Source organism: Sycon ciliatum, chromosome 12, assembly GCF_964019385.1.
Source record: "Sycon ciliatum chromosome 12, ocSycCili1.1, whole genome shotgun sequence".
Taxonomy (NCBI): domain Eukaryota; kingdom Metazoa; phylum Porifera; class Calcarea; order Leucosolenida; family Sycettidae; genus Sycon; species Sycon ciliatum.
The window spans coordinates 5,919,436-5,933,171 of NC_088654.1; the positions used below are offsets into that span (position 1 = coordinate 5,919,436).

General features: G+C 48.2%; 1 protein-coding gene across 1 annotated transcript; it reads left to right on the top strand.

Annotated features, from left to right (window-relative positions):
- The first annotated feature begins 692 nt into the window (after nt 1-692).
- Nucleotides 693-11,477, top strand: LOC135827899 (uncharacterized). Its single transcript, XM_065340337.1, has 4 exons — nt 693-939; nt 7,056-7,793; nt 10,935-11,123; nt 11,419-11,477. The coding sequence occupies exons 1-4, from the start codon at nt 693-695 to the stop codon at nt 11,475-11,477; spliced, it is 1,233 nt and encodes a 410-aa protein (XP_065196409.1).
- Nucleotides 11,478-13,736: the final 2,259 nt, after the last annotated feature.

A 13,736-nucleotide genomic window follows, 5' to 3' on the forward strand; every position in this document is an offset into this window, starting at 1 on the left:
TCGTCAGTTGTCCTAATTCATACTCAACAATAGCACTAAGTTCACATCTGATAACCAGCTACGAGAACAACTTTAATGAGACTACATGCTTCTTTCGTTTACAAAGAACAGGATTATGCAAACTGATACAGACAGCTTCCAGAGCCTTCAACTGCGTCGCAAGGGGACGGTTGAAATCAACCTGGGGCAAAATTTCAACCTGGGCGAAGCGCAATGTGTCATGTAAATGCACCAGTCTGTGTTCATGGCGGGTTGAAACTTCACCGAAGTCGACCTAAACCCGGGTTGAAATGCCTCACGTAAACACAGCCTATATCTGTACCTGTTATATCATTCGGCAAAAGCTCGATTGCTTGGTGCGGCTGCCTTATATGGTATCTATTGTTCTCCTGACTGACCGTAATTCCCTGTCTGTCTCTCTCTCTCTCTCTCTCTCTCTCTCTGATTTCTCTCTCTCTCTCCCTCTCTCTCTCTCTCTGTCTCTCTCTCTCTCTCTCTCTCTCTCTCTCTCTCTCTATCTATCTATCTATCTATCTATCTATCTATCTATTTCTGTCACTCTCTCCCCTTGTCTCCTTGTCTCATTATGTTCTGTTTTGTGTGCTCCACCAGCTGACCAACACACGGGCACAGTTTTGTCGAAGGTTTGCAACGGGAAACAGTTTTTCATAGCAGCAGACGGTACTAAGCCAATGGGCTCTGTTTCTCTCAACTCCATGCAGTTACATGATCTGAGATGCCCTGCAGATTCCGTAACAGGCACTGATCTTAACGCAGACACGTGCGTCTTGGAGTTTGCAAGGAAAGCCAACCTACTGTTCGGTATCCAGTATCCGTCCTTGGCAACCCAACTTATGGGTTATTCATACAGCCTGGTACCAGGGAACGTGGGCAACGCGATTTCTTCTTTTCATCATGCCACGGTGATGATGTGCAAAGGTGAGACACATTGTATGGCTTTAAAACCCCCCTGAGCGCAGGTCTGTTTGCCAGTGCGCCACGTATATAAAAAGACAATGGCCACTTGCGAAAGTTTTCAAGCCTTGATTTTGTCAGGTAGTGACATCTTTGTGAGCCACAATTACAGGCAGTGGTCCAGCCGAGTGCACAAAGTCCAACCACATTGGTATTAAATTCTGCTGAGCTAAAAATGGCCAGAGACAAACCACACAAGGCAATAATTATAAATCATTATTACGTCTCGCGTTAAACCTGCTTGTGGAAGGAGGCTAACGGTATTTTTGTTTTAAGGGTTGCTTCTGGCCAGCCTCAGTTCGATGAGCAATGCCATGCTCCAAACTAAACGTTTTTTTCTAGATCAAGTGGTCCATAACTCGCTCAGTCTGATCTGTGCGCATGATGTGATCTAGTCGCTACAGTAGCCTACTGCTAGACCTAGTGGCTACAGTTATGAGTAGCCTGCTGCTAGATCTAGTAGCTACAGTTATGAGTAGCCTGCTGCTAGATCTAGTCGCTACAGTAGCCTGCTGCTAGATCTAGTCGCTACTGCCGGTTTAATGTGCTTCCAGTATTGCCATTGTTTCGTGCCATGTTGTGGATCGCTTACCGCATTCACCCACATACATCCATACATACAAGTATGGACTCGGATGGAGAGCCCAGGATAAATTTACTTCCCCCGCGTCATCGAAATTGTCGCAGTTTGACTTTTGACATAAAACGAGGTATTTACTCACCAGCACTCGTATCAGAGGCAAAGAATCGGACATAGGCGATAGTCATCAGTATAGGGTAACGGCAAAGTTCTATTTTCTGTTATTGGAATCTGAAATTTTTGAACTAGACGCAATTTCTTCGCTGATGTCGCTGCGATGGTAATTTCAACTCGCTGAGATCAGTCAGGCGTTGCAGGCTGCACATTTCTCGTGCTAATGGCCATTCACTCGAGCCTCATCACTGTTTTACCTTAGCTGGGGTGAGAATGACTTCGTGGAACAAGTAGCAGCGCTCGGAGAAACATCGAGGGGTCAGCAAACTAAATGCATGCAACGGCGATAAAATGTGTTGCTCTGGCTGAGACACTCAGTACAATCATGATTTTAACTGCAAGAGCCGCGTACTCTGGTGTAGACTCTACACGAAGTGCTAGTGATGCACGTGCAGGTGCCGTACCAGTGATGCTGAAAAGGAGGGCGCGCTGGATGATAGTACACTTACCTGCATGAGCTGTGACCACACAGGTAAAATAAATGGGCATGCCACGGCTAAAAAAAGTTCATTTCAAGATCGAGGTGGTTCCGCCGACGGTAATCAACCGACCTCGCAACGATCGTTTATTCTTACTAGGCTTCGTTGGGGGTGAAGTAGAAATCATCCAGAGCTAGCAGACGACAAGCATAGCAGCTCTTGTCCTGTGGAGAAAGTCAAAGCGTCTGAGATGAGGCGCGACCAACTTTCAACCTTCCTTGAAATATTTCGTAACGATATTTTTGCGTCCATTGACATCAGCTACGACGAGGACTTCATCTCTGCATGAAACCTCTCAGCCCAACTGTCCGCGAACGTTACTCTAGTCTTCAGACTATCATACTGTGTAAAAGGTTTTGAATGGTTTGGCCTATGGAGTTGTCAGTAACAAGTGGCAAGTCACTAGTCAAACTGCGACAATTTCGATGATGCGGAGGAAGTATAGTAAAGAAAAAAAGGACTAATAAACTACAAGTTACGCTATAATTGTCCACTAGCACCACCAGTTACTAAACAATCAGCTCATGCAATAACATTGCACGACACTGACCGACGGTACTGACGTTCTACAACTAACTGGCTAACAGCTCTAGCACATCTTGGATGCGCACTCCAACGGCCTTCCAACTTGGAAGGTTCTAAGTTATAGAAACTCCCCTTTTATTGATCTTCGCATCTTTAAACCACACAAGTTGTGTGAAATGTTGCTTTGCGTCCTTGAATCGTGATTTGACCGTATTGTCCGTTGGTCTTTCCAGTATCGTCATCGACATGCATGAACATCCGCCAACGTCCTTCACAGCTGAGACTTTCAGCTCGTGCTTGTCTTGGTTGCGCTGACCTTCCCCTCCTCGTGTTTTTTCTCCAACTTAGAACCTTCCAAGTTGGAAGGCTGTTGGAGTGCGCATCCAAGATGTGCTAGAGCTGTTAGCCAGTTAGTTGAAGAACGTCAACGCCGTCTGTAAGGGTTGGTTCACATATCGCCGGTACGCGCCGGGAGTCACCGGCGGTGGGCCTTTTGCAACCTCTCCCTGCGCATTGCGATTTTGTGAAGCAGTGCAGTCGTAACAAAATCATAAGGTAAATAATCGCAAGGAATCGCCGGCAAAGTTGGGCGGTGCCCAACTCTTGCGATCTGCCCCGGCGCTGATCTCGTGGAATTTTGACCAAAAGTAGATTGTGAACCGTCGGTGATCGCCAGTGCCTGGAGCCAGACTTTGTCAAAATTTGGAACCAATACTTGTCCTAAATTTTCCTAAATCGAAGCTAGAGAGGAGGTCCATTCGCAATTCTTGTAGTCGCTTCAAAGTGGCAAATAAGTCAGCATACCAACCCGTCCTTCTCGGATGATCTGCTTGACTGTTGTGCAACTTATGAGGTAAATACAATTGAATCAAATAAAAAATACGATGGATACATTGGCAAGTTCTTGTGACCTCATCAACGTTTGCAAGCATAATTTCAACATCATTGCTTACTAGACTGCAATAAAATGTGTAGAAGTAGTTTCCTGATCTCCAGTAAAAGGTAGCACCGAGTGGCCATCACCGAAAGACCTTGAACCACTGTAGAAACAACGGATTCAAGCTTCAATTGGCAAACCTGTCGTAGCATTTGGGCACATTCTGTACTGCATTGTAGTAGATTTGGTACTCGAACCGTATGCGCAACGGATCGGGAGCTGGCTCACCGCCGGCGTCTTGCGGCGCCGATTTTGCTTATGTGAACCAACCCTCAGTGACATTCAATGTTATCGCATGAGCTGATTGTTTAGTAACTGGTGGTGTTAGGTATAGGATATTGACCAAGACGAGGTCTATATGGGAAATATAGGCCGAGTAAAAGACCGAGGTCCGCCGAGGTAGACGATATTGATAACTCCTCCAGACAGCTGTTTCGGTAAGACATAACTCATCAGTGAAGGTAGATGTTGAATGATTAAAATATAGAACAAACTGTTATCAAACAGGGTTATAAGTATTAGAAGTTATCAATATCGTCTACGGAAGTGTCCTCACAGTGGTGATGGTTGTGTGCAGGAGGGTCTAGTCGGTTAAGAGTGCAGTGTAATGGTGGAGGTGACTCAACATTTTCTTCAATGGCCGAGAGCTCTGTCGCACCCTGTCACAGTATAAGCTTTGCTGCCAATTAACCGCATGAACGATAGTGGAGGTGACTCAGCAAAGCTTGTACTGTCTTTCTAAAGCTGCTCTGTGTAGGGTCACTGGGGAGGTTTAGTCCCACGTAACGGATACGGGGACGTGGTTGATACACGTAAAGTTCATGCAATGGACCCACGTTCCCAATGTTGTTTTCAGTCGCACGGAACAAACAGCAACATGAAGCGAAGGGCCCAAACTTGGCCAAAGACGAAGCTTCGGGAAGCTCATCGAATTTTTGATTTCGTGCTTCGGAAACTCCTTCAGCTGGGCACCCTCACAGCTTGCACAATGCGCTCCATTCTGATTTTCACCCACATTCTGAAAACTTCTTCAGCTGAGCACCCTCACAGCTTTCACAATGTGCTCCATTCTGATTTTCACCGACATTCTGGCTGAGCCTCCATACATGGCATGTCGTGAATCAGAAAACGGCTGTACGTGGGCCACTGAGTATCACGTGGTACAAACACACACACACACACACACACACACACACACACACACACACACACACACACACACACACACACACACACACACACACACACATGTCAAGTAAAGTGAAGTAAAACCTGGTTTAAGCGACCTCTCGTTTTAGCGACCGCCTGCTCTTTACGACCGTTTTTCCATGCACGAACAGTTCTACACAGACACTGTGGGACCTGGTTCTAAAGACCACCTGCCTGTAACGACCGCTTTTCCTTGCACCGTGGGGTGGTCGCTTAAACCAGCTTTTACTCTATACATAGATTAAGTGGGACTGAACACCCCCCCCCCCCCCCACTGGCACACCAGAACTCCCACATAGCATTGTGTATTTCGCTTCTGCTCTTGTAGGAGTTGAGAGCACTCTGATGTGGGGTGGTGCCTCTGCTGTTTGTGTTAAGCAGAGCTCACTGACTTGTCAGTTTGAGCACTCTGGCAAGTTACGTTCGGGCCTGGGTTAAATCTGGCTTCGGGAAATATTAAGTTTCATTGCTATCAGGTTCGGCCTCATTTTCTCTGTGCTGCGCTGATGAGGCCACAAAGGACGAAACAGTTCTCTCCGCAGATTGAGTATTCACATGTATGCCTACTGTAAGAGCAGCAATGTCACAGGCAGCATCTCATAAGTTCGCACTTTATTTGTAAACGTAACGCATTTCGAATAGACTTCACCCCCCCCCCCCCCTACCTCCCCCCTCTATCCGAAAGTCTTATCGCTCATTTTCTGTGCATGTCCATGGCATGGGCCATGGACATGCATGTCAAAGTACTGTAGAGCGGGTAATTTTAGCGACGTAAAAACCCTAGCAAATTTAGCGATCTACTCATTTTCGCTAAAGTTTCAAGTCGCTAATCCGTTGAGACATTAGTAGTGCACTGGTGACCCGTGAGTAAAATCGCTGCAAATCGCTAGAATATACCGTCGCTAACCCGTTGACAATGGGAAAACGCTAAAATTGATAGTCGCTAAAATTACCCGTTCTAGAGTGCCGTCATCTTTTGAGAACAAGTTATCGTACATGTACACGCACATAACCAGAGTTCCTCCACAACTACTGTACTGTAAAGTGTAAACTGTGACTTTGAGCTGGCCAGGTACACCATTGCACACCGTTTGATGATACCTGTGTGACATTTGACACCTCCGAGTAGTCTGCATGCATGCAGTGCAAGGGTTAGCTGATCTGCAAACACAGGTAGATCTACACCTAAACCCACTCATTTACTGAAGCGATCTAGCACAATGTCATGCACTGCATGCACAGTATGCACTACAGTCAAATCTGTCGTAAGCAACCGCCCCTTGGTGCAAGAAAAAGCGGTCTCTTACGGCAGATGGTCTCTTACGGCAGATGCATGGTAAATCCGGCATACCGGCCATGCATATAATTATGCTTCCATGTACTCAAATTGACGAGAATAATGTGATTTTTAATATCATTTTATTGCATATTCAATAGAATATAGGGCCATGGCGCCAGGGCCAGTCGATCGCACTTGCAAGACAGCGCATTTTCACACCTTGCAGTTGACAGCGCACTGGCAAGTACAGTTTTGCACCTGACTGAACGTGGGTCGTGGTCGCTTACAGCAGATTTGAATGCAGCCACCGTGCATGAAATCGCGGTCGCTGGTCGCGCACAGCAGATGGTCGCTCTGGACAGATCAATTTGTATGTGAACCCGTCGGTGCACGGAAAATCGGTCGCTAACGGTAGATGGTCGCCTACAGCAGATTTGACTGTAGTACACATCCAGAAAATGTGCGAACTGTCATTTTTCTATTCGAAAAGGGCGCTATGCCCCTATCCCATTTCGAAATGCGTTACGTTTAGAAAATAAATGCGAACTTATGAGATGCTCCCTTAACGAACATTTCATTGTAACGAGATAACGGATTTGAAAGAATCGTCAACATTTGAAGTCGTCATGTGCAAAACGATAATATATAATATATTATCGTTTTGCACATAACGACTTCAAATGTTATGTTCATGACTTGTACAGTCATTTGTCGGTTTTGAGACAGAATTTGTTAGAACTTGACCTCGCTAACCCACACAAATCCGGAGATCATTAACTTTAATTGACGTTATAATATCTGGTCTTACAGTATGTGAGAAGTTACCATGAGACGGAGCCTGAGGTTTTCCCATGTTGTCTGATCTCGGGCTCGCTCTCTTTTCTTGTGCGTTCACAGAGTCTGCTGAGTGCAAGCCGCAGTCTGAAGCCAACGTGTATTTGGCCGATGATTCCGCCAAGCACACTATCCTAGCCAGAATACGGGCGCCGGTCAATATTACTCCGAATCCAAACGCCATTTCGATGTTTCTAAATTGGTTTTATACTGATGGCAAACCAACCGCTGTTGGTGACTTGGAGCTGATATTCAGCAGTAGAGCGTCCAAATCCTCGGACTACGTGATAGCCACCCAATCAGACCAGGACTATTGGAGTAGCGCGTCTGCAGCAGCCTATGGCAAGCCGCGCGTCATCGACGTAAACTTTGGCAGGTGGACATATCAGCCGTTTTGCAAGGTCGCCGTTCGGATTCTTCGACGCGGTGTCCCGCAGTTGCGCGACCCTCGGTCGCTATACACTGCCGCGGCGCAGGGGAATTCCCGTGTGCGTGTGGCCGTGCTGAGCTTTGCAGTTACCTCTCCCGCCACTGGTCTGTCAAACCTGTCGGTCTGCGGTGGTGATAATGCAGCCGTAGTGCAGAGACTATCTGTTACTCGTGTATCGAGCAGCGGAGGAGGGCTGCAGTTTGCACTGGATGCCGATTTCACTGGAGTGACCGACTGGTCCTTGGTAGCGCGCATCGACCTGTGTATGGAAGACAATGCACAGAATAAGACGGCATACAATAGACCGCATCTCTACACTGCTCTGCACAATGCTCGGTCAAACACCAGCATTCATGTTCAATTCGTAAACGGTAAGTGACCATGCCTCTTTCAAATCTTTCATATCTTTTTTGCCACATGTTATCCCATATCAAGGCCACAGCCAGCTAAAACATGTCTTAGGGTGAAACATGTATTCCAGAAAATTGTCATTTTGCTTGCCAGCTGCTTGGACTAGACACCCAAGTAAGTGTGAGAACGAAGTTCGACAAGATGCTCACACCGCCGGTTGATGAATGAAGCACAGCATGCACGTGCTTGACAGAAACTATTCTTCATTCCGTCATGCCTCCAAAAATTACCAACCCCACACAACCTTGCTCGTACTACTGTCTGGAGAAGTGACGCCACCCAAGTAGTCAGTAGAAACCTGATCCTCCGCCTTCTCCCTCTGACGCACCGTGCGAGCTTGACGATGATGGGCCGGCCAGTTGAAGTAGTTGTGGCTGCGACACGGAGTTTCCTGAGAATGTTCAGAAGTGGAATGGATGGTCCAGACAGGCGACATCTGGACTAGGCGTGCAGCGCATCAGATGGAGTCTGCAAGTTACCTTTGAAAAGAAAGCAAAATCAATTTCACTTCTATGAAACTATGGTAGTTCGGCCTACTTAGCGCGTAGCTGTACTGATGAGGCCCTTATGGCCGAAAGAGCTTGCTGTCTACAGCACTGGGTATTATGCTTCTCCACATTCGTCTTGTTGAGCATTCTCGGTAGGCTGCTCTAGTGCTGCTGCATTACAAATTGCCTGTCTCTGAATTTCTCTCTTTTTCTTTCTCTCTCTATCTCTCTCTCTTTCTCTCTGTCTCTCTCTGTCTGTCTCTCTCTCTCTCTCTCTCTCTCTCTCTCTCTCTCTCTCTCTCTCTCTCTCTCTCTCTCTCTCTCTCTCTCTCTCTCTCTCTCTCTCTCTCTCTCTCTCTCTCTCTCTCTCTCTCTCTCTCTCTCTCTCTCTCTCTCGCTCTCTCTCTCTCTCTCTCTCTCTCTCTCTCTCTCTCTCTCTCTCTCTCTCTCTCTCTCTCTTTATCTCATTGCAGATGGCAGCTGTGAAACCGGTTCTCATCAATGCTCATCAAACAGCCGGTGTTTGGTACAAATTCATGAATTGATCTGCCTGTGTGCGCATGGCTTCTCTGGACCAACATGCACAAGTACGTTGCAATCCATCCATGATGTATGCTTGTTGCCATGACAATGTCTAAATGTACGATCCTGACCCCATCCTAATAAGGGCAGTCGCTCATCATACCTGACTAGCAGCATACAGCGTTTCTCACTCATCATACCTGACTAGCAGCATACAGCGTATCTCATAGGATTAATTCCTTCAGTCTGGCTGACATGACGCTTGTCCCTAGGAAGATTGCAATGCAGCATGGTTCTGTGCCACCTTCTGGTGAGTTAAAACCTTTTATTAAATTTTAATCCAGCAAAGGCAGAAGCTTAAATCAAGGGGGTCTCTGAGAATTTTCGTTGTGATACACAATAGTGTATAACGCCCCTTGGCAGACTTCCACTTCATATTGCATCCTGATGATGGCAATTTGCTTAAACGTTGAAAATGATTCTGTGAAATGAAGTGAGTTGTGAATTTGTAGTGCCCGAGGAATGAGCATGTGTGCTCACGAATTCTCTTCGATATGCAATTGGGCACTATTTTAAAAGAAAGAAAAATATTTAAAGGATTGTTTTCTGTTGCCATAGAAATTAATCTGGCAGGAGTTGCCCTGACACTTTCTTTGCCACAGTCCCAGGGTCGCTGTACATGCTCAGTTTGTGCGTTGTCATAGCATATGTGTCCAGGTCTGTAGAATGTACACACACCGCATTCCATGTCTGCTTGCTCTACCCCTATGTTCGGCTGATGACAGTTGGGCAAGCAAGTTTGCTAGTCCTGGTCGGACGCTAGACCTTATGTCAGTTGTACAGATTCATGGAATCCCGCAGAATCCCGTAGACCCGCTTGGGTGTTCATTGTGTGCTATGCATGTGTAGCGTTGGCAGGCTGGTGACTTTCACAGCGTATAGCGTATAGTGTATATTTTTACCTTATCCCCACACGTAAGCGTATCCCCGTACGTTAGCGTATCCCCGTACATTAGCGTATGGATTCTGCCTGTATAAATGCTGTTACATTTCAGTTCAGTTCAATGTTTAATTAATAACAGTGTGTTCACTGAGACCCTTGTGGATCTTTGCCTCCGAGAGACTGCGGCACGCTACACATGCGCATTTGACCAATTTTAGCTTCATAATTAATGGCAAGCAATCGCTTTTCCATCTTCTTCACTTTGGTTAGAACTAGTGACTAGCTAGATCTTGGTCAGAAAAGGGTTTCAGAGATTTCAGGACCAATTTCTTAGTGGAAATAGCAGAAAACACAATAGGGTCCTGCACATTCAACACCCAACTGGGTCTACGGGATTTTATGGATCTATACAACTGGCAAAAGCTTATGCACGGACGGCAGTTCGGCAAGAGGAATAAACCCAGGAAATTGTGTATCGGAGTGCGCAGTTCTCTTGTGTCATTGTCAGTGCTCTGAAAAATGAATTCATTTCCCTTTGTAATGGTTCCATTCCCCTCTGTTTTATGGTTCCATAGTTCATACCCAGTCCGGTGTAAGGGCTCCATACCCCTGTGTAAGGTGTCATACCGATGTATAAGGGTTCCGCCCGCTGTACAAGGGCTCCGCCCCCTGTGCAAGGGTTCTGTCCACCTGTGTAAGGACTCCATACCCCTGTGCAAGGGTTCCCCTGTGCAAGGGTTCCATACCCCTGTGCAATGGTTCCGTACCCCTGTGCAATGGTTCCATACCCCTGTGCAATGGTTCCGTACCCCTGTGCAAGGGTTCCCCCCTGTGCAATGGTTCCGTACCCCTGTTTAAGGACTCCATACCCCTGTGCAATGGTGCCGTACCCCTGTGTAAGGACTCCATACCCCTGTGCAATGGTTCCGTACCCCTGTGCAAAGGTTCCCCTGTGCAATGGTTCCGTACCCCTGTGTAAGGACTCCATACCCCTGTGCAATGGTTCCGTACCCCTGTGTAAGGATTCCATACCCCTGTGCAATGGTTCCGTACCCCTGTGTAAGGATTCCATACCCCTGTGCAATGGTTCCGTACCCCTGTGTAAGGATTCCATACCCCTGTGCAATGGTTCCATACCCCTCTGCAAGGGTTCCCCCTGTGCAATGGTTCCGTACCCCTGTGCAAGGGTTCTCCCTGTGCAAGGGTTCCCCCTGTGCAAGGGTTCCCCCTGTGCAATGGTTCCGTACCCCTGTGCAATGGTTCCGTACCCCTGTGTAAGGACTCCATACCCCTGTGCAATGGTTCCGTACCCCTGTGCAATGGTTCCGTACCCCTGTGTAAGGACTCCATACCCCTGTGCAATGGTTCCGTACCCCTGTGCAAGGGTTCTCCCTGTGCAATTGTTCCGTACCCCTGTGTAAGGACTCCATACCCCTGTGCAATGGTTCCGTACCCCTGTGTAAGGACTCCATACCCCTGTGCAATGGTTCTGTACCCCTGTGTAAGGACTCCATACCCCATTTGCAATTGTTCCGTACCCTGTGTAAGGACTCCATACCCCTGTGCAATTGTTCCATACCCCTGTGTAAGGATTCCATACCCCTGTGCAATGGTTCCGTACCCCTGTGCTAGGGTTCCATCCCCTGTGTAAGGTTCCATACCGCGGTGCGCTGTCTTCACCCTCTGTGTAAGGGTTCCGATCACTTGTGCCAGGATTCCATTCCGCTGTGCAAGGGTTTCATTCCCCTGCAGTATGTTTCAAGCCCCTTATAACGGTTTAGTGCAAACATTGGTGGACTGGTTGGCGCCTTTCTCATGCTTTATTGAAAGACAGGACACGTAAGCTGAAATACAGAATGAATGCATTGCCCATTCCTGGTGTGTTTCGTCCTTGTGTTAGGTTGGCATGGTAACATTGGCCAGTGCAAGGGCGATGAATACATTGTGGTGTTGCCGGACTACTCGGTGTATGCTGAGAAGAGAACGGCGGAGCAGGCAGCAGCGGCATGCTCCGCTTATGGACTCTATTTGCCGCCGAGCAAAAGTGTGTGTCTCCTCTCCGCACTTGCTGCCTTCGCTCAAAATGGCAAACATGAAAGATTCTTCATGAACAATGGCAGGACTCTGGTTGACTATCAGGGTGGTACCAGCACACCTGGGCATCTGGACCAAGGACGGTTTGTCTGTTCTGGTAAGTGCTACTGAACTAATGGTTGACGGACGATTGCTATGATGTGCTTGCATTTGTATGGGATAAGAACACGAATCTTACCACCCGCAGGTTGGTGTGTATATTTGTGTGTGTGTGTGTTCTTGTGCGTGTGTGTGTGTGTGTGTGTGTGTGCGCGCGCGCGCGTGCGTGCGTGTGGGTGTGTGTAGGTGGGTGTGGGTGAGTGTGTGTTCTTGTGTGTGTGGAGGGGGGGGGGGTGCGTGTTTGTGTGTGTGTGTGTGTGGGGGGGGGGGGTGTTTGGGTGTGTGTGCGTGTGTGTGCGTGTGTGTGTGTGTGTGTGTGTGTGTGTGTGTGGAAGGGGCACAGCTCGAGATTGATTTCCGCCAGGGTCAAGTTCGAGTGTGGACGGAACCGTTCGCCGTTGTGTATTCACATCGCCGTCGGATATGCACCGACGTTCGCCAGACCGCGCGCTGAAAAAACTGCGTTTTATGACAGCTTGCAGACCTTCATTGACAGCGTTCCAAAGTCAGACCAGTATTGCATTCTTGGTGACTTCAATGCTAGAGTTGGAGTTGGCGAGGTGGATGATGAGTGGAGTGACGTGCGGGGGGCAGCATGGTTTTGGTCGTATGAACTCAGCAGGAGAGGAGCTGCTCAATTTCTTGGCAAGAAATGGAGCTGTTGTATGCAACACATTATTCAAGAAGAAGGAAATCCATAAACATACCTGGTTTCATCCACGCTACAAGCACCCGCACTGTATTGATTATTGCATCATACCACAAGCACATCGGTCGCAGTGTTTGGACTGCCAAGTAATACGTAATGCGGAATGCGACACTGACCATAAGTTTCTAGGCATGAAATATCGTCTAGGTGCCATGCCCAGTTCACATGTCTCCCGCAATGGTGTTGGTTGATCGAAACCCATTGCTGTGTCGCGCCTGCGTAGTCGTGCTCCGGAGGATATGGAGGTTGCGCGTGAGAGATTCTCCAAGGGCATGGATGCCGAGCTGGAGAAGGTTTGGACCCCGAATCCGTCCATCGAGGAGTTGTGGAGTACCCTCAGGATGACCACCATCAACGTTGCCAGCGACTGCCTGGGTCGGGAGAGGCGCCGACAGCCAGAATGGTTACAGACAAGCGCACTGAGATCGAGTCGGTACTCCGTGATCGGGACAGTTGTTACTCAATCTGGATGTCAACGCGGAAGGTCAGTGATCTGGGTTTGTACAAGAAATCTCGTAGTGCGGCGCGGTGCACCATGCGGAGGCTGAAGCGAGACTGGCTGCTGAGACAGGCAAAGGATTGTGAATGGTTTGGCTTGACGGCGAAGAGCGGTTGGCAGTGAATCGGTAACATTAAGACCACCTTGGGTGGTATGCGTCCCCGTGCAGCAACTGCTATCAGAAACAAGCAAGGAGAGATCTGTGACACGGCTGAGGCCACCGGTGGAAGGTGGCGTGATAATTTCGATGGCCTCCTGAACATTGCCAGTGCTTACGACTTGGAAGTAGTGGACTCGATCGAGCAGCGGCCGGTTATGACGGAGCTTGGTGTCGTGCCTGAGTGTGATGGGATTTGGCGTGCATTGCGAGGGATGAAGTGTGGCAAAGCATGCGGCGGATCCAAGATATCTGTGGTGATGCTGAAGTACGGTGGCCCTACCCTGATTGCGAAGTTGCATGAACTGATACGGGTGGTGTGGGGGACTGGCAGCGTTCCACAGGATTGGTCTGATGCTATCCTCGTCCCTATCCCCAAGAAGGGTGACCTG